This window comes from Quercus suber, unplaced genomic scaffold, assembly GCF_002906115.3.
Source record: "Quercus suber isolate HL8 unplaced genomic scaffold, Cork oak 2.0 scaffold_988, whole genome shotgun sequence".
In the NCBI taxonomy this organism is placed as follows: Eukaryota; Viridiplantae; Streptophyta; class Magnoliopsida; order Fagales; family Fagaceae; genus Quercus; species Quercus suber.
In genome coordinates, this window is record NW_027070403.1 from 90,304 (window position 1) to 116,075 (window position 25,772).

Sequence of the window (25,772 nt, forward strand, 5' to 3'; positions counted from 1 at the left end):
TAAAAGTGAATGATATAAAATTTTATTCATCTGAATGTGTGATGGGTGAGTAAGTATCGAATAAGCCTTGTGCCACACTCGCCCATGTGGCGAGTTGTGGTTGGTGGAGAACCACAACTCGCCACATGGGCAAGTGTGGCATTTGTTGTGCTACTTTATGTGGCACAAGACTTATCCTTAAATATCAAGAGATATATACTCTTACGACGGGCCGGCCAAGCATGGATTTGTGATCAGCTATGTTAATCATGCATGTCAGTTTGCACTTTGCAATACATGAGATCATGAACCTCGTTGTTTAATTAGGCTATGCTCTGTGCATGAATTTACTTCTAAATAATGCTCACTGCAAAATGCATTGATTCTTAGCCTACAATAAATATGCTCCACAAGCTCTCTCTCTCTCTCTCTCTCTCATAGTAATAATTCCGATTCTTTTGATTTGAGCACTGTGTAAAACACCGACCGACTATAACAGTTTTGTGGATTCGAACCCACAACATTAGTTCTCACATCCAACTCCTCAATAATGCAGCTTTGTTTTTGTCTTTCAATCATCAATTTACCTCAACAAAACCCACAACCTTTGCATTTGTGTGAGTCTTTGCGTTCTTGGTTTCCCGTATTGGTTTCTTTGTAATGGTGCTTGAAGTTGCATCCATCAGGTTCTGTGCCACAACTACTTGTTCTGATTTGGGGTGGTCTAGGAATTCTGGGCTTGCTTTTAATCTGAGGTTTCGTTTGGAAAAGTTTCGCAAATGGGAATTTTGTTGTCTTGGTGTTTTTGCTAAGAGAGATACCTCTCCTGTGGAAGATCACAAATCGTACGTGCCTGGGGTTGAGTCTTCTAGGATCGTTGAGCAGACTCAGGGTAATGAGTCCAGGGGGAATCACAAGGCGTTGAACCTTCTTCCTAGTGAGTTAACTCAATCTCCGAATATTTTGTATTTTAAAATAAAAACTTTGACAGTTCTTTCTTTTGGTTAAAGGACCTTTGTTTGTTCCACTGGAATAAAACGTACATCCTACTCCAAAAATCAAATAATGTATTGTTCAGCCCGATGATAAAGAACAATATTACTTATAAATTGAAATTTTATCACAATATCTAAAAGTTAATATATACTTTTTTTTTTTAATAAATTTGATAATTATAATGAGGAAGTAGAACATGAAATTTTGAAAACTTAAATATTTTTATGGGAAACAAAAAAATATCAGTTAAATTACAAGATTCTTTAAAAATAAAAATAAAAACCTTATATTAAAAACAAATTAAGCTTTATAGCTTAAAATTTTTAAATTAAAATCTGAAGTCTAAGAGCAATGCAAAATAGAATCTGTTTTTTAGGAGTTTTTCTTTTGGTCTTTTAATTTACCTATTTATGATTTTATATACAACTTTTTAGAATATTATTTTGTCTAGATATAACTATACTTAAATCAATCTTGACAAATCAGTTTTCGGTAAAAAGGTACTCTGCTTCATGCAAGTGATCGTTTTTTTCCTAATTTCTTCTCTTTCCGTTTTCCTTTGTAATCTCATAGCTTATATATGAAAAAGTTGAAGAACGGTTCAGTGCATATGACCGTTCATCTTCTACAAGCAATGATTTAAAAGTAATGGTTGCCCATCAGGTACATGCTTTTTGACAATTCTTCTCCCAAGTGGCTATAGCATTCTTGATTTCTTATTATTCTCATTTCTCATATCAAAAAATTAAATGAGAACAAATTTCATAATATTTTTCACAATTATTAAAGAGACATTATATGAAATTTCTTATTATTCTCATTTCTCGTGAAATTATAAAATTTGTTGTGTGTAGTATTGTTGTGCTCTCATATTGGTTGTACTTTCCAATATGTAGGGAGTACCAGGAGCATATATTGAGGCTGCCGCTATGAAGGCATTTCCCAGATGTGAGACTGTCTCATGTATAACGTTTGAAGAAACACTTAAGGTTTGAATAAATGTTATATGAATAATATATTTGTTTTGATGAATAAATGTTAAATATTACATACTTTTATTGGTATTGAATTCATTAAATTTATTGTTTATGCTTATTGGTCTTGATTTTTTAAAATAAAATAATTAAAATTGTAACCTTAGGCTACAACTAATTTTGTAACTAAACTTTATTCTTAAAGTAATTACAATTTTAATTATTATAAAATGCATACAAACTGGCTTGTGAATATGATTGATATTAATTCAACCTAATAAATAAATATATGATGTGATTGGAGATAATTACATGTGTAAAAATTATGTAATGAAACTTACAATATCATTAGCATTTCTATTTTATTTTTTATATTTTTAAAGCTGAAGATGTACCTTGATGAGTTGTTTACCTATTATTGTTACCTTGATAGAGTTGGATTCAATATTTCACAGGCTGTTGAAATGTTGTTAGTGGATAAAGCAGTTCTTCTCATCGAGAATTCTATTGGTGGAAGCATTTACAGTCACTACGACTCGCTCCTTTCCCATAGGCTAAACATAGTCGGGGAGGTGAAATTGCAAATTAACCATTGCCTTCTAGGACTGCCCGGCGTAACAATGGAGGAGATAGTAAGTGTTAAGAGCCATCCTCAGGTCAGTGATCATTTTGTTTCTTTTTCATTATCTTTCTTCCTAGAATTTTGTTGTGAAGGAGAATGTAATGTGCCAGTTCTGTACGTGGGACATGAGTGCTACGCACTTTCATCTATGGCAAAAGCTTTAGGATATATGTTGCTCAAATAGGAAAATTCTTGTCAAAAACCATATAGTTTAACTGGTTAGCAATTCTTAATGTCTCTAGTAGAGACATTTGGGGTTCAAATTCCCTCATTTCTAACTATAAAAATTAAAAATTAAAAAAAAAAAAAAAAAAACATTGTAATTGGTGCTACATCATTAACATAATAAATAAATTTCAAAATCAAATTTTTTTGATTGTTTTAAAAGTTGACACATCATTTTGTATGTTTAATGTAATAAAATTTGTAATATCCATGACATGATTTATTAGTTAGTGTTCCATATGGGTAAGGTTTAACTCTAATATACTGAAGCCGACACGATATGGACACATGTTCGATTTTTGTCACATATCCACGTCATGTCAGTTCCAGTACATTAGAGCACTAGAGCTAAGCTGTATCCCTTCTATACAACAACAAAATCTTAGTCCCACTCTTTTGGGTTCCACTTGTCTATTTATGATTAATAGTCAAATAGGATGGAAAGTAGTGGTAAAAATACTAAAAGTTAGTTAAAAGGTATTGATACAAAACTTTAGCCATCTCATTTTTTTTATTTATATGCTGCCTTATGGAATAAAGCTGTTTGTATTACACAAATATTAACCTCATTTGTGATGGAAGACAAAGTTCCCGACAGTTCTCTCTGTTGCTGTTTTAAGAATGTCGTCACTTGCAGGCTCTTGCTCAATGTGATATGACGCTAAGCAAGCTAGGTGTTGTCAGAATTATTGCTGATAATACTGCCATTGCTGCTCAGGTTATCTATGCTAGTTCAGTATATTCCATATATATTGTATTTGAATTTCTTTTAAATGTGTAACATTCTCTGATGAATAGATTATTTGGACAGAAGGTGGCTTCAACTGCGCTAAGAGATACTGGAGCTGTTGCAAGTGCTAGAGCGGCAAAAATATATGGGCTTGACATACTCGCTGAAAAGATCCAGGTAAGACTTCCTTCTCTTCAGATTTGTAAGACTCGGGCATATAAATCAAACAAACAGCTGATAACCCTAGACCAATCTTCAAAAGCATTGTCACCACTCATCACCAAACATCTCCACTTTGACTCTGTAAGACTCATAGTCACAATCAAACCATTGCCACCACGTGACTTTGGAGCACAATAAAGTGTTAATCAAACACTTTTCTTTGCAATAGCCAAATGTGGGGATGAGAAGAGAGAAAAAGAGTGAGTTCATGAGGAGAACCAAAATATTTTGTCCCACATATACTATGTTCATAGTGTACAGCCCTTTCGGCTGAAACTAAAATTGGTCTTCTTATTGTTTCCTAATTAAATTTTATTAGAGTCATATTTTTTATGTATTGGCATATCTTATGACAAAACACATTTTACTTGTAATTAGATAGATCTAAGTGAGTTCAAGATTATCATGACAAATGGTTTCATTGAAGACATGAAGATTACTCAAGAACTACTAAAAAAAACTGAATCTATAGGTTCCGATACCTCCTCAATACTTGTCGATTTATCAAGATTTGATGAAACTCAATACCTCTCAATCTATCGAGCTACGAGATTTCAAAATATAGCTAACAACATTTGGATTCCAATTGGCTATTGTTTACGGGCTTGTGTAAACCTAATAGGAATCAGAAAGCCTATTTAAAAGGTCCATTAAGCTCCTATATAAATAAAGTGGTAGAGAAAAAAAGACTTTAACCCTAAAAAGTTTCATAAGGTTTTCTTATTGAAACCCTAGCCTCCTCCTACAAAAGAAAGAGATCTTGTTACGTTTCTTGTGCACCTTTGGGTTTTATAACCAAGCAAAGTCTCTAGTGCCAATCATTGAAAATCTTATTGGTGTTTTTATGTAAAGCTATGGCAAATCAACTACTACAATCAAAGGGTTGATGTAGAGTTAGTTATGTACTTAGATTCGTGCAAATAAGTTAATCATATATTGGAATATGTGCAAAAAGAAAGAAATCTCTACAGGATTAAGTCCAATTGGGGATTTGAGTGAAAATTCAATTATAGGTTGATACTTTGGGATAGTCTAGGGTAGTTTTAAGATTCTTTGAATATATAACCACTTGATTATGGATTAGTGATTCTTGGAAGTGATGACATGAAAATCACTCTGTAGGGTTTTTGTCTTGCGAGCAATTTCCCCATAAGTTAACAAATCACTATATCAATTTATCTTCTACTGCACTTTAGTTTATTTGGTAATTTGTGTGTTTCCACGATTTGCATGTAATTTAACCTAATTAATCAACTTAGATAATTGAATTAATTAACCGAGAACAATCTATAAGCTAACAAATTTAGTATTAGACCATAGCATTTTTAAAGGATATGGTTTCAATGTTATTGATCACATCCAGAACTCTGTTCTTGTTCCTCACTGATCTATCTCCTCCATTATAAAGGACATTAACACCGCTGCTTTTTTTTTTTCCCTTAAAATTTTAATTTTGCTCCATTTCTCACTTAGTCAATTCTGCAAATCTTTTGGTCCACTCTATTGCAGCTTATACTCCCTTTTGTATTGCTCTGGTGCCTATCCATCTCTACTCTGCTAGCCTATGATTTACAGGTGGAAAAGATAGATGAGTTGTGCCTATGATCTTTTCTCTTAGAATATAGTATTTATCACCCCCTAAAATATATATATATATATATAGCTGCATTAGCATGTGTACATGCTCACCCTAGTTCTACATTATTGGGAAACATGCCTTGACTTATGATACATGCAATAATTACTTACTAATTTCTACATGGAGATTTTGCTTAGATGTAATTAGTAATAACTACTTTGGCAGAAATCATGCTTGTGATGAATGTCCTTATCAGACTTTGTCTCTTCCCATTGTTATTGTCAACTATGAAGATTGTCAAACTGTCATGAAATGTGCCAAATGCAACATGACTAAATTTTTCCCACATTATATTGGCCAGGATGTTGACAATAATATTACTCGTTTTCTGATACTCTCAAGAGAACCTATAATTCCAGGAATTGATGACAGGCCCTATAAGGTATAAACTTTTGTTGCATATTTATATGTCTAAACTGTCGTTGATCTGACGAAATATTTGTTAATTTTGTTCACATAGACAAGCATTATTTTTATTTTAAAAGAAGGTCCTGGTGTGCTATTCAAAGCTTTAGCAGTGTTTGCTCTCGGAAATTTTAATTTAACAAAGGTAACTACAAGCCCAAAAACTAAATAAATAAATAATTGGTAACTTTTATAATTGCATCAATAGACTTTATTATTATTATTATTATTATTTCTAAAATTGTATCAATAGACTTTGATTGACTTGATCTGCATCTGAGAAATTTCAGATTGACAGACATCCACATAATCAGCATCATTTGATGGTTGATGGTTCTAATGAAGGAAGCATCAAGTGAGTTTTATTATCTTTCGAATTGGAATTTGCAATTGCAATATTGGGATTTGATATCTATTAATTTATTTTAACTTATCAATAATATTCCATTAGAATATATATATATATATATCCATAATATTTACCATCCTGTTTTCTTCCATAAATTTGGGAAATGACCATTTCTGTTTGAAATGAATTAATTTCATAATTTGAATTAAATTTTATAAACTTCTATTTGAAATGCATATGATACATGTGGCAATTTATGTATTAGATGCATGTAGCATATCTCTCACAATGTGTGTGTGAGAGATGCCACATCTCTCTATCTATCAAAAGTTATATGAAAAAGAAAAATTGTTGTAATAATTTATTCCTTTTCATAAAAAATTGTGTTTAAGCAATAAAATTTGAGATTAATTACATATTATAAGGAAAATTTTGATTTTAGAAGAAGGGGCATATTCATGCCAAAAATAAAAATCCTCAACAAATAAACAAAATGTAGTAAATATTATATCTTTATGAGTTCTTTTACATTAATATAATATTTAAGAATGATTTATATTTTATATTGCTCAAGTAAATTATATATATGAGTGCTTGCAAATAGGTGCATGTGAATTTTGTCTTTCCCTAAAGTTAAATCCTAGCTCCGACGTTTTTGGCACAGTATTGACTCGATTGAGATTTCCTTTTGTATTGTTTATAGTTATAGACCCTCAATGCTAAAGTGGTAACTGTTTTCCAGTGGAAGGTACATGGAGAGAATGTTTTGCATGGACTTTGAAGCTTCAATGGCAGAGCCTCGTGCCCAACAGGCGCTACTACATCTGCAGGTCAGTTCGTATGTCATGACTCATGATATGCTTTTCCCTTGTATAAAATCTCTCTTCACCTTACCTTTATATAAAATTATGGTCAAAACTATGAAACAGGTAATTAAAAGGATTGAATGATTAGTGAAACATTCTTTTATTTTGGCAGGAATTCACAAGATTTGTACGTGTCCTTGGTAGTTACCCAGTGGGCACAGTACAGAAGGCCCTCTTTGGAAATTATTAGTTCATAATGGATGACCAAACTGTTGATGCTTCATTCATGCATGTGGCCCATGTGGGACTTTAAAAAAAATTATTAGTATGTGATAATATTATTTGCACGTTTTGATTAAAAATATTCATACTTGGTCTCCTCTGAGATTATCATATCCCCACAATTCAATTAGAAGCAAAATCTAAAAAAGCCCCTTTTCATGGTTGTAAAAAAGGATTTTTGTTCGAATCCTTTCATTTTAAGGAATTGGTTGGCTATACAATAACAAGTATTTTACTAGATAGAGTTTTTTTATGAAAGAAGTAGAAAAAACTCTGTAATATTGAAGAAAAAAATGTAAAACCCAAAAGGAAAATAACATAGGAATTATATAAATGTCAAACCATAAGTGAAAAACCATATAATTAAACTAGTTAGATAATGCATAAAGCATGCTTCTCATATTATGGGAATGTATCTTGTACGTATTTCTTACAATATAGACCCCAAATAACTATGAGGCACAAGTATTGACTCCAGATCTTTGATGTGGCACTAGGTTAGTAGTTCACATACATTCAATGCCAAATAGTTGGTGTGCTTATTTTTACTCCCTTTTTTAGGCACCAAGAGTTACATCATTAGGAAAAACCCAAGTCTTAGCAATTCCAAAATACACATAACCAGTCTAGGAGACAGCAGCACAATACATTATTAGAGCCTCCACTTACCTTTTTCTCTTCCTAGTGGTCATAAAGCTCGAAGAGCAACCTGATTCCCAGTGCTTTGAATCATTAGAAAAGTCTGAAATTGAAACATTTCAATGGCAATAAACTTCTCAAAATATACCTTCCAATATGTATAGTATATATGCTTACTAAATTAGAACTTAATTTAACACAAATCAAAATGAATTTTCCCCATCACATACAAATTTCCACACCCAATATCTAGTAATCCCTACCAAAATGGTCTATTTTCATCAATACTCTTTCTTTATTTATTCCAAATTTTAACAATCCAAAAGGCCTTGTATCATCACGCATCCACAACAATCTCCCCAGTCTCAGCAGCAGCAAGAATAAGCTCTGGTTGTATGGCCCCAGCTTCACTGTATGTCCCATCAATTGCATTGGGCTGTCCCAATGCCTTCAAGGCTAAGTGTGCCGCCTTTTGGCCCGATATCATCATGGCCCCAAATGTTGGACCCTGCAGAATCCAAATGTTACAAAGTATTTCAAATTTTATTATTCAAGTCCTATAAAGTATAAGCTAATATATCAATTTTTAAAACAAACAATAAAGATTGAGAAATTCATTTACTATATTATTGATATGATACTAAATATATTCATTATCACATCAAATTAATAATTAAAAAAATTGCTATGAATTAAATTGAACAGAAAGGATAAGAGACAAAAATGGTTGAGACATACTAAAATTAGTATAATCTTTCAACTATCTAATTCCCCCTTCCATGGTTTACTTATTAGCTTGATGATTAAATTTACGTTTTCCTGATAGTTTGAACTTTTGGAATAAGTGATAATTTATCATATTAACAAATAATGAAATGTCAATTTCAATACTTGTTAGGAATCTTATGATTAATAAAAATTCAGCTGGTTCAAAATAATTACCATTCTTGGGGCACCATCAATTTCTGCAACCTCCATCCCGGTAACAATCATACCAGGCACAATCTCTCGAGTAAGCCTGACAATGGCATCTTCAGCAGTGTTCATGTCAAGGGCTTTCATCCCGGGCACACTATCAATCATTCCAATACTCTTCAACCTCTTAACTCCAGTGGCTCCAAATGGCCCATCATGCCCACACGAGCTCACCACAACCTTAGCCTCCATCACATTAGGGTCCATGCAAGACTGTGTGTCATGGTTCATTGAAACCAAAGCCCAGTTGGTCACCACTCCCGAGACCCTCTCTTCCTTCACTATCAAATCCTCAGCTGCCACAGCGTTGAACAACTTCACGTTAGGCCTAGCCAATAGCTTGCTCATGATTGTGGATGTGAACAAAGCTGCGTGCTTGATAACAACGTAGTTTTCTTGCTCATCATACTCGATTTCAAGCTCGTCAAGGAAATGATGAGCTGGTTTACGTACAACCATAGCTGAAAAGAGCTGGCCACCAAGCCATGCACCACCACCAGGGCTAACGGATTGTTCAATAATAGCTATACGGATTGAAGGTTTTTGCTTAGTTCATAAGCGCATGAGAGACCAGCTGAGCCAGCACCGACTATGACAACATCAGTATCAGCGTAAGTGATCATGTCTGTCATGTATCGGCGAGTCATTTCACGAGAGACAGTGGATTCTTTAATGGGTTGGAAAGTGAAAGATTTTAGGTCGTATGGTGGGGTTAAGGACATAGAAATGGTGGAGTTTTGTGGGGTGGATTTGATGGGTGTGAAGCGAGAGGTAGCGATTGGTGTGCCATGGAAGCAGGACTTATTGTTGTCTAAGAAAGATGGTTTTGGGAGTGAAGAAGTGAAGGTTGTAGCCATGGCTGCCATTGAAGTGTCTGATATGGTTTTGGGGAACGATGATGTTGTGAGGTAATCAAAGGCTTAGAATGATGAGTGTGAGCAGGGTATCAATGAACAGGGTGGGAAGGTTGTGGGAAAGTATGAAAATATCTGAATAAAAATCTAGAAAGTGTGTACTGATAATGAGTGGTGAAGATAGAATTTGAGCGGTTGCAGAACGCCTGGAATGTTTGGCCACAATCTGGTACAGATATTAGTATACTATTGCTATTTAGTTCATACTTCTGAGTTCTGAGATAGTTTCCTTCTCTCTTTTTTTTTTTTTTTTTTTTTTTTTTTTATAATATATATAATACCATTTTTATTGACCAAGGCATATCCCCACATCACTACTAACTGCCTCATCTACAAATTCTAACTGATATTTTGTGGTTTTATCTTAACTTTTTAATAAAAGTTACAAGTCCTTAACCTTTTTTATTTTTATTTTTAATAAGTGTTGTAACATGTATTTGTAAAGATCCATAATAAAATATACAATCGTCTATCAAATAAATAAATCTATAAATATGAATATATATACACACACTTTCAAATTCATGAATATATAATTTTTTTTTTTTTTTTAAATAGCAGTAATCATGAAACGGTACACCGATATTGATCAGTACTGAAATATTTCGTTTCTTTAACTAAACCAAAACAATTTTCGGTACAGTATTAACTCCCTTTGTATAAGTAAATAATGTGATGTAGAAGTACTATAATTGTGTATAAAAGACTAGGAGCAATGGGCCAAAAGCCCATTTTCCACTCGGCTAATGGCCTAATACTCTAACACTTAGATTCCAGATAAATCAAGTACACACACAAAATAGACCCAACTGAAAGTTTTGATCCCTTACACGTGTTTTGTTTTCATTGTAGTCTGATTGCCTTTTGGTTTTTCACGTAAATCTTGCACCAATGCTCTATGAAGCTTCTAATGTATCCAAAATGAAAAGCCTTCCAACTTTACCATCTACGAGTGATCCTATACAAAACAATTGTAGAGGTGATGAATTAGTTGATTAGATAGTTGACTAGTTAAGTGAATGTCTAAAAAAGTTAGAAGAGATCAGCTCAAAGAGGTATGAGTATCAATGTGGCATCAACCTAATCGATTTGATGCTTAAGTTAGTGGTGTATTTTGGTGGATCAATTAAACGAAATTGAGATAACATTTTCTCATACCTACTCCAAATTTGGATCTCTTTTTATATATACATTCTCTAATGAAATTTTCTTTGATTTTTGTCAATTTTTCTTTGTGTCATAATTGGCTTATAATGAGGGGTATAATTACTCCCATCACGGCCATAGATTTCAAATATATAACCACTAATATTAGTTCTCATAATAGGGGTAATGGTTTTTTAGATGTCGTGTTTGGTCCTTTGCGCGTGGGTTTGAGTGTTTGTCCCCTTCAATTCGACTTATAAGGCCTTGGCCTTGTTTCTCAGTTTTGCATTTGTGCTACTCCTTAAGTTCAAGTTTGAAAAAGTAGTAAGGTCACAAAATTGGGCCATTAAACTAGTTGTCAAAGTCAAATGTTTGCAATGATGTAGTATGAGAGAATATTTTTTGTGACAAGAGGACTAAAAAAAATAATCTTAAGTTCTGATTCATGTATTTGACCAACAAACAATATGATGGGTATTTTTTTTGTATTTTTTTGTTTTGTTTTTTGAAATGAATAGACAACATGATGTGGAACCAGACCCCTATGTGTGGAAGGAAGATGTTGTTCCAAAATTTCAGTTTGTAATTCTGGCTAATGTAACCAATTTTTCTTAATCTTAATAAAAGTTTATGTCTTTCATTTCAAAAAATGTATATAAAAAATGAAAATAAAAAGAGAGATTGAACCTTCGAGTGGGCCAACATCGGATGGGTTGGACAACCACTAAAGTGCAAGAAGTGAGCCTGGGCTAACCAGCCCAACCAATTATCCAAACTACCTTAAAAACATGACTTCCTAAAACCATTTGAAGCAGAACAGACCAAAGTAGTGAGAACTCAAATGCTTCTTCACAGATCTCACCCTCTTCTCCTCCTCAAACCATTTTCGACTTCAACAACTGCTCTCACTTGGAGAACCCAAATCAAACAAAACCAGCTTGCCTCCCAAATCTCATCCATTCTCTTACAAAGGCACAACTGGGTCCCTCTTCTCCAAGACCTCAATCTCTCCAGACTAACCCCATCACTCTTCCTCCAAATCCTCCACAGAACTCAGAGCAACCCTCAAATCTCTCTCAGCTTCTTCAATTGGGCCAAATCAAATGTTGGGTTTCAACCAGACCTCAACTCTCACTGCCAGCTCATCCAACTCTCGCTCAGCTCGGGTCTTGTCCAACCCGTGAAGACCCTCTTGGATTCTCTGATTCAGTCCCACCCTGCATCAGTGCTTGTACAGTGTCTTATTCGAGTTTGTAGAGGTAGAGATTCTCAGTCTAAAGTGTTAAGCTTTGTTCTTGAATGGTATTCTCAAAAGGGTTTGTTTGTTGAGGGGTTAGAAGTGTTTAGGGAAATGAAAGTTCATGGCTTTACACCTTCAGTTTGTGCCTGCAATGCACTGCTTGATGCTTTATTGCGAAAAAATGAGATTAAACTTGCTTGGTGTTGTTATGGTGCTATAATTCGTTGTGGGGTTTTGCTGGACCGGTCTATGTGGTCACTGGTTGCTCAGATTTTTTGTAAAAATGGGAAATTTGAGACAATTTTTAGATTGTTAGATTTGGGTATTTATAATTCTGTTATTTATAATCTTTTTATTGATTGTTATGGTAAAAGTGGGGATTTTGGAGCTGCATTTGCTACCTTGAATCAGATGTGTGAAAGAAAAATTGATCCAGGTTTTAGTACTTATAGCTCAATTCTTGATGGAGCATGTAAATATGAGAATGCTGAAGTCATTGAGAAGATAATGAGCATTATGGTGGAGAAGGAGCTGCTTCCAAAGACTCCTTTATCGGAATATGATTTAATAGTTCAGAAGTTTAGTGACTTGGGCAAGACTTTTGCAGCAGAGATGTTCTATAAGAGAGCTTGTGCTGAGAAGATTGGATTACAGGATGCTACTTATGGGTGTATGTTAAGGGCATTGTCTAAGGAAGAGAGAGTAAAGGAGGCAATTTCGGTATATCGTTTGGTCTCAGAAAGGGGTATTACGGTGAATGACAAGAGTTATCAGGCCTTTTTAAATGTTCTTTGTATGGAAGATCAGTTGGAGGAAGGTTGTGAATTGTTAAGGGATGTCATAAGAAAAGGGTGTAGTACTTGTTCAATGGAATTGTCTAAATTTGTAGCATCACAATGTAGTAAAGGTAGGTGGAAAGAAGCAGAGGAATTGGTGGATGTAATTTTTGATAAAGGGTTGTTACTGGACTCTCCTTGTTTTTGCTTGTTGGTGAGGCGTTACTGCTCCAGCAGACGAATTGATTCAGCTATTGCATTGCATTTTAAGATGGAAAGATTGAATGTGAGTTTGGATATAGCAACTTATAATGTGCTTCTCAATAGGCTTTTCGGAGCAAGGAGGATTGAAGAAGCAGTCAGGGTATTTGATCACATGAGAGGGAAGAATTTGGTGAGCAGTGAAAGTTTTACGATTGTGCTTCGTGGGCTTTGTCGTGTAAAGGAACTCAGAAAAGCTATGAAATTTCATGACGAAATGTTGAACATGGGGTTTAAACCTGCTCAAGCAACATACAAGCGTTTGATATCGGGGTTTAAGTAACAACCTGTTTTGGAAGACGTCGGGGTTTAAGCAACAACCTCTTTTGGAAGACATTTGCAATTTGTCTGGTTCTTTACATTATGGTTGGAGTATGTTCCAATTTTATTGTAACCATCCCTTGTAAATTGGCCAGCATAATCTGCAGACCGAGGACTATAGTTATTATAATGCCAAGCATCTCTTTGTTTCTTTTCCAGAACGCTCATAAGATTCAAATTAAAATATCCAAACATCTCTTGAGATGTGAGACAAAGAGGCTTACATGTATTCTAAGAAAGAGAGAATGAAAAGTTCTGCTTCCTCGGTTCCTGTATATAGCCATGATTGCAGTACCAAGTGAGGCACATGTTAGCTTGCTCTCTCTGGTTCTTGCTTAATTCATTGCCTGTTGGGACAAATATGGGCATGCTCATAATCACTCACTGAGACTGATAAAACCTCGGATTATTTGCTGTATATGATACCTTCCTCTTATCCAAGAGAAAAACTAGCAAAATGATCACTACATTTTCCTATGTTGAAATTAGAATTCAGATTCAGAAGTATGTATATGATACGTGCACTCCTAGAATTTAAACCCAGGATGCTGTCTCCAATTATGTACGTGTAAATCTTTGCCCTCAACAAGAACAGTTATGTATTTATAAAAACAGTTGCCACACAAAGTAAACTGCAGTGCAAGTAGGAAAGGACCATAGCAACATTTTTTTATGCCATCAACTTGGATCAACTCATTTTTTCTTATTGTTGCATTAATCACTCTCCTTTGAACATAACTAAACCATCTCAAGTGAGAGGCTTTACTTATCTTTAAGCGGATTTCTTCATTTTGAATCCTATTTTTTAGTGTATTTTTACTTATCTTAACATTCTTATTTTAGTTACACTCATTTAACGAATATATTTCTTTCTAAGAATCCAGTATCTTGTTGATATTGGCCTCACTCTGCAAGCATAAGTTGGAATAAGGTGGGTTCGAACCCTATATCTTTTATTTAATAACAAGAAATTTTACTAATTGAGCTAATTAGAATCTACGGCTATTATAACTTCAATACAAAATCAGGATATATATGTAATCCCAGATTTAAATAAAAAGAGAGCAAGAGAGTTTAAAAAGATTTAAAATAAAATAAAATAAAATTTTTGAAAGGTTAGGGGGCTATTTGGATTTGCTATTTCCATAACTTATAAATCTGTTTTCATCACTCATAACTCAAAATATGTGGGTCTCATGAAAAAAAAAAAAAAAACTTTGTTTGGATTTGTTTACAGTTTTTGTTTTCATTACTTAATTCTTTGATTTTTGACTGATGAGTTATGGAAACTGAAAATACATTTTAGGTATTTTCAATTTCCAAAACCCAGTTTCTAATGGCATTTTGGTAATTAAATACACATTGAGGGACCCACTAGCCTCAACTTTTGACTTCAATTTCCACTTTTCCTTTTTTTTTTTTTTTTTTTTTTTTTTTTTTTTTTTTTTTTTTTTTTTTTTTTCTTTCTTCTCCACTTTTCTTTCTTTTTGTCTCTCTTCTTTCTTTGTTCTTCAGCTCAATTCGTTCTTTCCTTTTTTTTTTTCCTTCCTTTTCGCCTTTCTCATCTTCAATTCGTTCTTTCTTTAATTCTTTTTTTCTTCCTTTTCACCGTTCTTACCTCAGACCCATAAAAAAAAAAAAAAATCAATGATTGCGGCAACAAATTGGTTGTTGTGGGTTTGTGAATTTTCTGGGTGCTTCAAGGATGCTAATGAATTTTCTAGGTTTGTGCTTCAAGCTTAGAACTGAAGTGGTTGTTGTGGGGATTGGGGGTTGAAGGGGAAAAAAAAAAAAAAGGAATGCCTGGTTTTGGGAGATCATCACAGGTCCGAGCTGCACCAAGTCATAAATGGTGTCACCGCTAGTGACAGTGGAGATCGTCGCAGGTCCGATCTTTCTTTCTTTTTTTTTTTTCCTTCTTTTTGCCTTTCTCATCTCAGACCCATTAAAAAAAAAAAAAAAAATCAACAACTAGGGCAACAAATTGGTTGTTGTGGGTTTGTGAATTTTTTAGGTACTTCAAGGATGCTAATGAATTTTCTGGGTTTGTGCTTCAAGCTCAGAACCGAAGTGGTTGTTGTGGGTATTAGGGGTAGAAGGAAAAAAAAAAGAAAAAGGAATGCCTAGTTTTGGGACATCGTTGTAGGTTCGAGCTGTACCAAGTCATAAATGGTGCTGCCGCTGGTGACGGTGGCGATCGTCGCAGGTCCAAGTTTCTAATATCAACCACTGGGTTGAAGTCTTTGGTTTTGGGAGAGTATTGGGGGCTAAAGGGAAAAGGAAATGAACAGTGAGTGATATGAAATGATGAAATGGTGTGAGGGGGGTAGGCTAATAGGAATGCCTAACATAGTGCTCAGGTATGGGTCCCACAAAAAGTAGAAAAAATTGAGTGATGGGAAGCTGAAAACATGTGCCAAACAGATGGGTATAGGAAAATTGTGGTATTTTAAGTGATGAGTGATAATTTTCATCTTTGGGCAATTTTGCAATAGACTCCATATGTGATTTATCACGGGATGCAAATGTTTCACGTCTTAGTCAATGTGCCGGTTTGGATAGCACTCAAAGTTGCTGTGCGTTTCCAATTTCATGTTTCAGAACTTTTTTTTTTTTTTTTCCCAACGCATGAACAGCAAAATCACTATGCAAAGACATTTATCATTATTCACGCACTGTTCACGTATTGTAGCAGCACTGTTCATTCATTAAAAATATTAAAAATGGGTCCCACGGTACTATTTACACATTTAAAAATTATTTTACTACAGTATTTTTAATAACAATAAGTTTTCAGTAACAATAAGTTGTATCCAAACAGACCAAATATCAAGTACCTTTCTGTCAATAAAGGTCTTGCGAGAGATTTCAAAGAAATGTATGGGAAAAGAGGCAAATAAAACAATAACTGCTCCTCGCATTCACAATCGTGATTCTCACAAGCCACGATCTTTGTAAGATATATGTGGGAACTGGGGAAAAGAAGCAATGACTGGGCCTGTCATCCGAAATCAACATTAGGAAACCCGTTCGTTTGTCCAGTTTTGTTGTCTCGTGGAGTCAAAATCTTTAGCGTGCCCTTTTTCATTAGGTCCTATTAAAGGTCTCCCCACCCACCATGTTCGGTTAGCCATCTATATTGGTTTAAATAGATGATTGGGGTATCCGTATCCTAAAAAACCACACAAGCCAGAAGCATTGAACAAGTTATGGGACTTGTCTGAAATACAAGCATGTCAGTTCCTGTACTCTTGCTATGTTGCTTTTGTTTAGATTCTGGCTCTGCCTCAGACACCATTACATCTCTTCAACCTATCAAAGACTCTGACTACATAATCCCTAATGGGAGTGTTTTCAAACTGGGATTCTTCAGCCCTGTAAATTCTACCAATCGCTACGTCGGAATATGGTATAATAAAAAGTCTGTTCTACCTGTCCAATGGGTAGCTAACAGAGAGAAACCCCTCAAGGATTCTTCTGGGGTTCTTACTATATCTGAGGACGGAAATCTTGTAATATTAGATGGACGAAAGGAGATTCTTTGGTCATCAAATGTTACAAACTCTGTTGCCAATTCAAGTGCCCAGCTTTTAGAATCGGGGAACTTAGTCTTGCGAGAAAACACTAAAGGGACAATCGTATGGGAGAGTTTCCGACATCCTTCTGATACACTCTTGCAAGGGATGAAATTTAGTACTAACGTAAGAACAGGTGAGAAAGTGCAATTTACATCATGGAAAAGCCCTTCTGATCCATCCATTGGAAGCTTCTCCTCTGGTATTCAAACTCAAAGTCTTGTTCAAATATTCATTTGGAAAGACGGTAGCCCATTTTGGCGCAATGGCCCGTGGAACTCCAGGAGCTTTATTGGAATACCAGAGATGTCTTCTGTATATTATGATGGATTTTGTCTCATAGAGGATCAAGATGGAACATATTATTTCAGTTGTTCTTATGTGAGCAATTCTTTCTTTCATTATGTCTTGACTACAGAAGGAGATATAGAGCAAAGACATTGGGATTATGAGAAGGACGATTGGGGGATCTCGTGGAATGCTGTGAAGAGTGAGTGTGATGTTTATGGTATGTGTGGGGCATTTGGAAGCTGTAATTCAAAAAGTTTGCCAATTCGCAGTTGTTTACCTGGGTTTGAGCCAAAGAACACAAAAAAATGGAATAGAAGAAATTGGACTAGTGGATGTGTAAGGAGGACACCGTCGTCACAGTGTGCGGTGGTGAACAGTAGCATTGAAGCCGTCAAAATGGATGGGTTTTTGAAACTGAAGACGATGAAGGTGCCAGACTTTGCAGATTCATCACTTGCTCTTGAAAACTATTGCAGACAACAGTGTTTAGAGAATTGTTCTTGTATAGCCTATGCATATGATAGCGGCACTGGTTGTATGTCATGGACTAGAAGCTTAATTGACATACAGAAACTTTCCAGCGGCGGAGTTGATCTTTAAATTCGTGTTGCCTGTTCAGAACTTGGTGAGTCAGTTTTGTTATCACTGTCTAGATTTTGGGGGTGTTTGGTAGAGTATTTTAAGAAATGTTTTCGTAGTTGTTTGAAATAAGCGTGGATGAAAAAGTATGTGAAAACGTGTGTAATGTTGTTTAAAATGTAAAAATGTAAATTTGAGATATTAGACCAAACAAGCTCTAAGTTTTCAAAATTAAATAAAGATGAAAGGAGAGCAAGCTCTCTTGCTGGAGAAATTATAGAGTCATCTAGTGGACCACGTTATTTGTCCACCATTTCATTAAAAAACTCTCACTTGTTTAAAATTGTTGAGTAAATAATTAATTTTTGTTTAAAAAAATTTTATAACTAACAATTTTAAACAAATGGCAGTTTTTTAGTGGAATGGTAGACCACATCATTTGTCCACCATGTGGATCTTATAATTTCTCCTCTTGTTGACGTTAATTCAAATTTTAATTTTGACTAGTGTTCATTTGGCAAAAATTATTTTTGTCAACCTATTTTTATTATTCAGCTTATTTTTACTACTATTTATGAGTTTCACTATACTTTTTGGTACTATTCATGAGTCTCACTGTACTATTTTAGCTAATTTTTACTTTTATCTACAATACTTTCAGTAAAAAAAATTTAGTTTCAATAAAACAAATAGATCTTAAACGGACCCTAAGGCTCCGCTTGAGAGTTTATAAGGAAATGGAATGGAATGGAATGAAATGATCATAAGGGAATGGAAAGGAATGGAATGGAATGTATTTAAGTAAGGAAAAGGAATGGAAAGGAATGGAATGGAATGGAATGGAATTTAGTAAGCTTGATTGGATGTTTTAAAATAAAGGAATGGAAAGGAATGAAAATGAATGGAATGTAAGTAATCATGTTTGGGAGCAACATGGAGGGAATGGAATTGAATCATTTTATGACAATATTACTATTAGACCCCTATTTTAAAATAAATGGTTGAATATATATGGGTATTTTGGGAGTTTTAGTAAAAAAATCATTAAATCTAATTTCATTCCCTCCCATTCTTCCTAATTTCGGGGGGAATGAAAATTTGAAGTTTTAAGGAAATAGAGAGGAATGAGTGTTCCCTCCTACCCATTCCATTCTCTCCCACTTAAACTCCCAAACAAAGGAATGAACTTTCCATTCCCTCCATTGAAACTCCAAAACAAGAGAAGAGAATAATATTCTAAAATTATTCTTTTTATTCCTTTCCATTCCATTCCCTCATCCCAAGCGGAGCCTAAGAATAGAAGATTTTATTCATCTTCCATTTCTCCATTTATTTGGGAGATTGAATATTTTTACACTCTTAAACTTCTATAAATAGATTAAAACACATTAACAGTGTGCACAATATTTGAGGAGATTTTTTTTTTCATTGAATCAATTTTTTGGGTCTTAATTAAAATTTTTGCGCCATAAGAGAGATAGAAAATGCATTCTTTTGACCAATAGAATGACCTTAATTTATTTGTTTTTTTAAAACTTGCCAAGTGGGCGGTCTTGTTATTATTATTATTATTATTTTGCATTAGGGGCTTAAGCCCATTTAATTGGCCTAATGGTTGTGCTGCCACTGCTCACAAGCTAATGAAATCCTTGTAACATAAAATTTATTTGAACAAAAAATGGAAAGGAAAATAACGGATTTTTTTTTCTTCGAGAAAACAATAATACTTATTAAAATACACGAACACGAAAATAGTATATAAAGTTTTTAAAATAGGCTTATAATATATTACATAATTAAAGTACTACTATAAAATAACCTAACCTTTATAGTAATAGCCTGAGGTTATAACTTATAAGAATTAAAACTCTAATACACACAACCAATATGAGATAAATATCATTTTTCTTTTTTGAGGAAACAATAGTATTTATTAAAACATACGAACACAAAAGTAGTATATAGAAGCTTTTAAACAGACTTATAATATATTAAATAACCTGAGTACCACTACAAAAGGGCCTAACCTTTATAGTAGTAGCCTGAGATTAATAAAGAAATTGTTGTTAGAAGACTATTTATTTAACACCATTTTGCAATCTGTTTTGTTTGAATAAGTGTTATACTTTTTGTACCCTTCTGATTTACAGATAAAGTGGGAGATGGAAAAAAAGTTGTCACAATCAGTGTGATCATAGGAGCAATTTTCATTTCCATCTGCACTTTTTTACTATGGAGATGGATGGCAAAACAACAAGGTAATTATATTCACACTTAAATTAAATTAGCTCAGTTGACTAGGAAATGCTTCTATATATTACATTACTCACTATTTATGGTGAACAATAGCGAGGAAAAAGAAAGCGATGGAGATCTTATTTTTCAACAGAGGGGAAGCACAACAAAATTGTTGAGAAGCTGGCTAAGAGCATTCACACCAGTTAATGTAAAATCATGTAAAATAGAAAAAGAAACTGATTTTACACATTTTAGCTCAAAATTACATTGCATCAGTTCCTCTAAAAATGTCTAAAATCGTTTATATCTATACACGAGCTACAGTAACCGTGTAAATTTACACGGTTACTGTAGCTCGTGTATAGATTAATTTATTAATTTTTTTCGCTCCTTTTTTCTCTCTCTCTTCTCCGGGCTCAACAAACTCACCACTTCTCATCTTCTTGTTTTTCCTCCGATACACAGAAACACACTCACACACAAACACATCCACACACAGCTCCGATCAACACAGATTCACTTGCTCAAAAAAAAAAAAAAAAAAAAACGAGATACACAAACACACCCACACACAAGCAAACCCACACAGACAAACAAGAAAGATACTGATCGGAGCTTGACTGGAACGATCGGAGCTCGTTGATGGAGCGGAGTGTAGATCGGAGATGTGGCGTTGGTGGATCGGAGCAGATCGGGTCGGATCGGAGCGAAGCAGAGTGGAGCGGAGCGGATCGGAGCGAAGCGGAGCGAATCGGAGCGGATCGGAGCGGATCGGCGCGAAGCGGAGTGGAGCATCGGAGCGAGCGAAGCGGAGTGGAGCGTCGGAGCGGATCGGCGCGAAGCGGAGTGGAGCGTCGGAGCGAAGCTCCGTGGAGCGGAGCGGATCGGCGTGAAGCGGAGTGGAGTGTCGGAGCAAGAGAAGCTGATGTGAATGGAGCGTCGGAGTGGAGTGGAGCGTCGGAGCGTCGCGGAGGGGATCGGCGTTTTGTGATTTGGGAGGAAGGCCAGAGAGATGGAGAGAGGGAGAGAGAGACAGTGAGACAGTGAGAATCAGAAAATGGGTTGAGAGAGAGAGAGAGAGAGAGAGAGAGAGAGAGAGGGCGCGTATTTAAGAGGGAGTGGTTGGTGAGAAATAATAAAAAAATAGAGTGTAATGTATATTTTATTAGAATAACTTGTAAAATAAATGAATTGATGTAGGTGTTTTGTAAAAGTGAATGTGTAAAATAGAAAAAGTAGGTTTTTAGTGTAAAAATAGATGTGTAAAATACACATGCTGATGTGAATGCTCTAAGGCAACAAACAACTTCCATTTATCTAACAAGCTTGGGCAAGGTAGATTTGGTCCCGTATACAGGGTAATGGATCCTTCCTCGTGTATTTGACCCAATATCTACTCTAATACCTTTTAGCCCATTAATTTTTACATTTAAAAAAATAAATAAAGGAGGCTCTCTAATTTTTAATGTAGGAATAAACATTTTACTAACTAGCTAACTCCTTATCTTACGCACTAGCTCTCATAGTTTTACATTTATGTTATTATATTTATTCATTTTAATTATATAATATTAAAATGCTACAACATGTTTTACTAAAGGTTTCTTGTCTAATAATTTGAATATCTAATTAACCATCTGATGTTTGTTTATAGGGAACATTGTCAGATGGACAAGAGGTAGCAGTAAAAAGACTTTCTAAAGCTTCTGGACAAGGGTTACAAGAATTTATGATTGAGGTGGTGGTAATTTCCAAACTTCAACATCGGAATCTTGTTCGGCTCCTTGGCTGCTGTGTTGAAGGAGAGGAAAACATGTTGGTCTATGAATACATGCCAAACAAAAGTTTGGATGTATTCCTATTTGGTTAGTTAATTTTGATACCCTTTCTTATATTAGAAATACAATACATTGTTAAATTTTCTGCCAAAAACACAATTAGTGCAATATGATTTTGTAGACTATGGAATAATATTCTTTGTCATGCTAGTTCACTTGAAACAGACTTTCTAATTTTCTTATGACTTCACCATGTGAACTTCATTTGCAAAATGCAAACTATATGTTCACTTACCTTGTGAGTTTCTTTCTCATATTTCTTTTTGCTTAAACTTGATAGCTCCACACAAAGAAAAACTACTAGATTGGAGAAAACGGTTCAACATTATTAAAGGGATTAGTCGAGGTCTACTCTACCTTCATCGGGATTCTAGATTATGAATTATTCATAGGGATTTAAAGGCAGGTAACATCTTATTGGATAAAGAGCTAAATCAAAAAATTTCAAATTTTGAAATGGCCAAGATTTTTTGAAGTAATGAAGACCAGGCCAATACCAATAGGGTCGTTGGAACTTAGTAAGTACCTTTGGTTTTGGTCAATTTAATTAGATACTTGTGCTAATATATGATGATAAGATTTGAATGTATTTTGTTGTTGAAATTTAGTGGCTATATGTCTCCTGAATATGCAATGGAAGGGATTTTCAGAGAAATCGGATGTCTTTAGCTTTGGGGTATTGTTGCTAGAGATACTAAGTGGAAGAAGAAACTCTAGTTTTTATCATGATGAGTCCATGAGTCTTCTAGGATATGTAAGTCATCTTTATCTCATTGCCTTTTTCTTTTTCTTTTTTTTCTTTTTTTTTATACCTCCAGTGCTTGTTAATTTCTTATAAGTTTCAATATTGATGCTAAGAATTTCAATATTCTTTCATGTTTCTAGGCATGGAAATTGTGGAATGCAGGCAACATCGTAGCCTTAATAGACCCAGTCGTATCTGAACCATGCTTTGAAATGGAGATTTTAAGATGTATACATGTTGGCCTGTTATGTGTGCAAGAATTTGCCAAAGATAGGCCGATTATATCTGTTGTTATTTCCATGCTTAAAAGTGAGATTGTTGATCTGCCCCATCCAAAGCAACCAGCATTTACTGAAAGGCAGATTGCCTTAGATACCAAGTCCTCTCAACACAGACAAATAAAATGCTCTGTTAACAATGTTACTATTACAATGGTTCAAGGTCGATAAATAGCATGTGTTGTTGACATAATCATGTCGTAGTTATAAATTCATTTTGAACACTTTCACAAGAATCTTAAAACTTTTGTCAATATTCATGAAACTGCATGAATATTTCATACCATTGGTACAAATAATATACATTAATTTTTTTTTAATCATAAGAGAAGCTTAAGGGAATTTTATATGTCGTACATAATTTAAGTGGAAGTTCATTTTATGCAAGTAAAATACATTGTGGTTGTGGGTATCGATGGAAAAATGCTATGCATCTCAATCTCTTTCTTTCAGTCTTACAATTCAAGCCTCAATTTTAGACCACCAAGAGAGGAAAACTCTCTATCATAATTTGTTGTCAAAATAATCTCCATTGCTGGCAAACTTGCAATAGCAGGAACACCTGTGATGAAGAGTATCTTATCCTCCTCATTCTTGATGGTTTTGGACAACCCTATGAAGCAACAGTAAACTCCATTCAAGCTTGAGAAACATCTCTCTCTCTTTCAATGTCATTTTTGGGCTTCCATTCAGTTTTTAAATATAACACTATTGTCGTAATGTTACATTATTGTAATCTTTTATTAATGTAATCTCAATACAATAATACAAAATTACACTATTTAGGAAGGTAATGAAATTAAGGTAATGTGATATATTTTATAATTTTAAATTATGGTAATCAGAGATGGAACTACCTTGGGGCTGAGGGGGGCATTGCCCCCCTAGCCTTTGAAAAAAAACCATTTAGTATACAAAAAGTCATCAGACCACCCCTTACCTAGTTGTCTTTTATTCAAATATTTGGTTCTTCCTCTTCAGAATTTTATCTTCTTTCTCAGTTGTCTGCTTTGTCTTCTTCTGTCTTCTTCTCTGTCCTTTTCTTTGTTTGTTCAACAGATAAGGTGGTCCTCTTAATTTCCATTTCTTGTTTAATCCGCTTATCCCACGTGAGAGTAAGAAATGATGAAAGTAACTTCTATAGCCATTCACACATTGTCTTTTACAGCTTTGATTCCACCACCACCAGGACAAGTGCTAAGCTTTTAACCTCTTCCTTTTGCATCTAATTTTTTCTTTTTTCAATATATCTAGGCATACACGTTTACAGGGGAACATGTTATTATAATATAATAATTTTTATTATTGGTTATATCATTTTTTTTATTGATAAGATATATAATTTTTAAAGACTATTAAAAGTCTTACAATTTTTTGTTTTTTGATAAGTGAAAGAGAGAGAAGCAAAAAATTAAGTTTATACCAAACTATTGTTGTAAATAAACTCAAAATGGTATTTGATTGATACCTAAACACATTATTCCCTTAATCAAACCGAAACGGTCACCGTACAAAATTTACGACCTTTGTTTTTAAACGATTCTCTCTTAGTCAAGAGCTCTCTACCCTCTCTCAACTCTCATTCATTCTCCTAATTGAATGAGTAATATTAGGTATAAAACAAATTTTACTACATAAGTCTTATATATTAAGGTGTTATCAATTATAGAAATTAATATAAATACTAATTTATTATTTTATTGAAATGACACTAATTACATTAATTATCACATTAATTTGTAAATTTTTTGTTAAAAATTTTATAATAGTTTTAGCATTTTTCTAATTGCATATTAGTGCGTTGATAGTTTATTAGTGCCAAATGGACAGTAATTTGAATTTCATTAAAAATATATTATTCATATTCCAGCCCCCTCTTCAATCAAAATCCTGGTTTCATCCTTGATGATAATGTTAGAAAAAATAAAATATAGGCAAAAACATCATTTTGGTCCATATATTTTGAGGTCACAGTCAATTTGGTCCCTATAATTTAGTAGCAATTAATTTAGTCCATGTTATTTTTAAGTTTGAGTCAATTTGATCCATACCGTTAACTTACTAATGGAAAATGCCTACGTGACAAATGGTTTGTCTTGTTGACACACATGTGGCTAATATAATAATATATTAACCACCTAAGCATATTTAAAAAGCCACCTAAGCATTTTAATTTTTTTTAAATCCATGTCAAAAAAAAAAAAAAAAAAAAGGAAAAGATTAATTTAAAGAAAAAAATATATATTATTTTTTTATAACAATCCTCAATTTCTTTTATTTTCTTTTGTATTCTTAGCTTCCAAACACTATTCCCAGCAACTCAACAATCTAAAACTAAACAATAATCACACACACTCAATTTTCTTTCATATTCTTCTCTTTTTATCTATTTTCCTAGCAACTTCACACAACTATCAACATCCCAGATTTAACCATTTACAGCCACCATCAATATCCAAACCATTGAATGTGTGTAAATAGTAAAGTAAAGTAAGGTAATGCAAATGCAAAGTGCAGGCAAAGCGTTTATCAAGACGCAGGCTTGTTAAGGAAAGGTGCTGAAAACAAAAGAGATGGTTTGGTTCAGCCTTTTTTTGTGTCCTATATATATGGGCAACTCACAAAACAAAAAAGGGACCCGAAAAAATCAATATATGAGTTGGCCATGTTTGATTGGACAGTGTTTTTTTACATTTTTGAATTACTCAGATGTTGCCGCCGATGGGT

At 34.1% G+C, this 25,772-nt stretch overlaps 3 protein-coding genes and 1 pseudogene across 3 annotated transcripts; 3 read left to right on the top strand and 1 right to left on the bottom strand.

Moving 5' to 3' along the window:
* Positions 1–639: 639 nt before the first annotated feature.
* On the top strand, positions 640–7,197 carry LOC112016260 (arogenate dehydratase/prephenate dehydratase 1, chloroplastic). The gene is made up of 11 exons (XM_024048778.1): positions 640–916; positions 1,571–1,638; positions 1,872–1,964; positions 2,405–2,605; positions 3,434–3,514; positions 3,608–3,703; positions 5,689–5,769; positions 5,848–5,937; positions 6,083–6,147; positions 6,890–6,971; positions 7,120–7,197. Exons 1-11 carry the CDS (start codon positions 640–642, stop codon positions 7,195–7,197), a joined length of 1,212 nt encoding a protein of 403 aa, XP_023904546.1.
* An 830-nt stretch (positions 7,198–8,027) lies between these two features.
* Positions 8,028–9,929, bottom strand: LOC112016278 (thiamine thiazole synthase 2, chloroplastic). Its single transcript, XM_024048797.2, is given in 3 exon segments — positions 8,028–8,376; positions 8,811–9,385; positions 9,388–9,929. Coding segments are annotated over 3 exon segments (1,068 nt in total). The 5' UTR covers positions 9,710–9,929; the 3' UTR covers positions 8,028–8,205.
* A 1,767-nt stretch (positions 9,930–11,696) lies between these two features.
* LOC112016261 (pentatricopeptide repeat-containing protein At4g21170) lies at positions 11,697–14,207 on the top strand. The gene has a single exon (XM_065768698.1). The coding sequence runs from the start codon at positions 11,745–11,747 to the stop codon at positions 13,461–13,463; it is 1,719 nt and encodes a 572-aa protein (XP_065624770.1). The 5' UTR covers positions 11,697–11,744; the 3' UTR covers positions 13,464–14,207.
* Positions 14,208–15,841: 1,634 nt separating this feature from the next.
* On the top strand, positions 15,842–23,216 carry LOC112016263 (G-type lectin S-receptor-like serine/threonine-protein kinase At1g11300; annotated as a pseudogene).
* Positions 23,217–25,772: the final 2,556 nt, after the last annotated feature.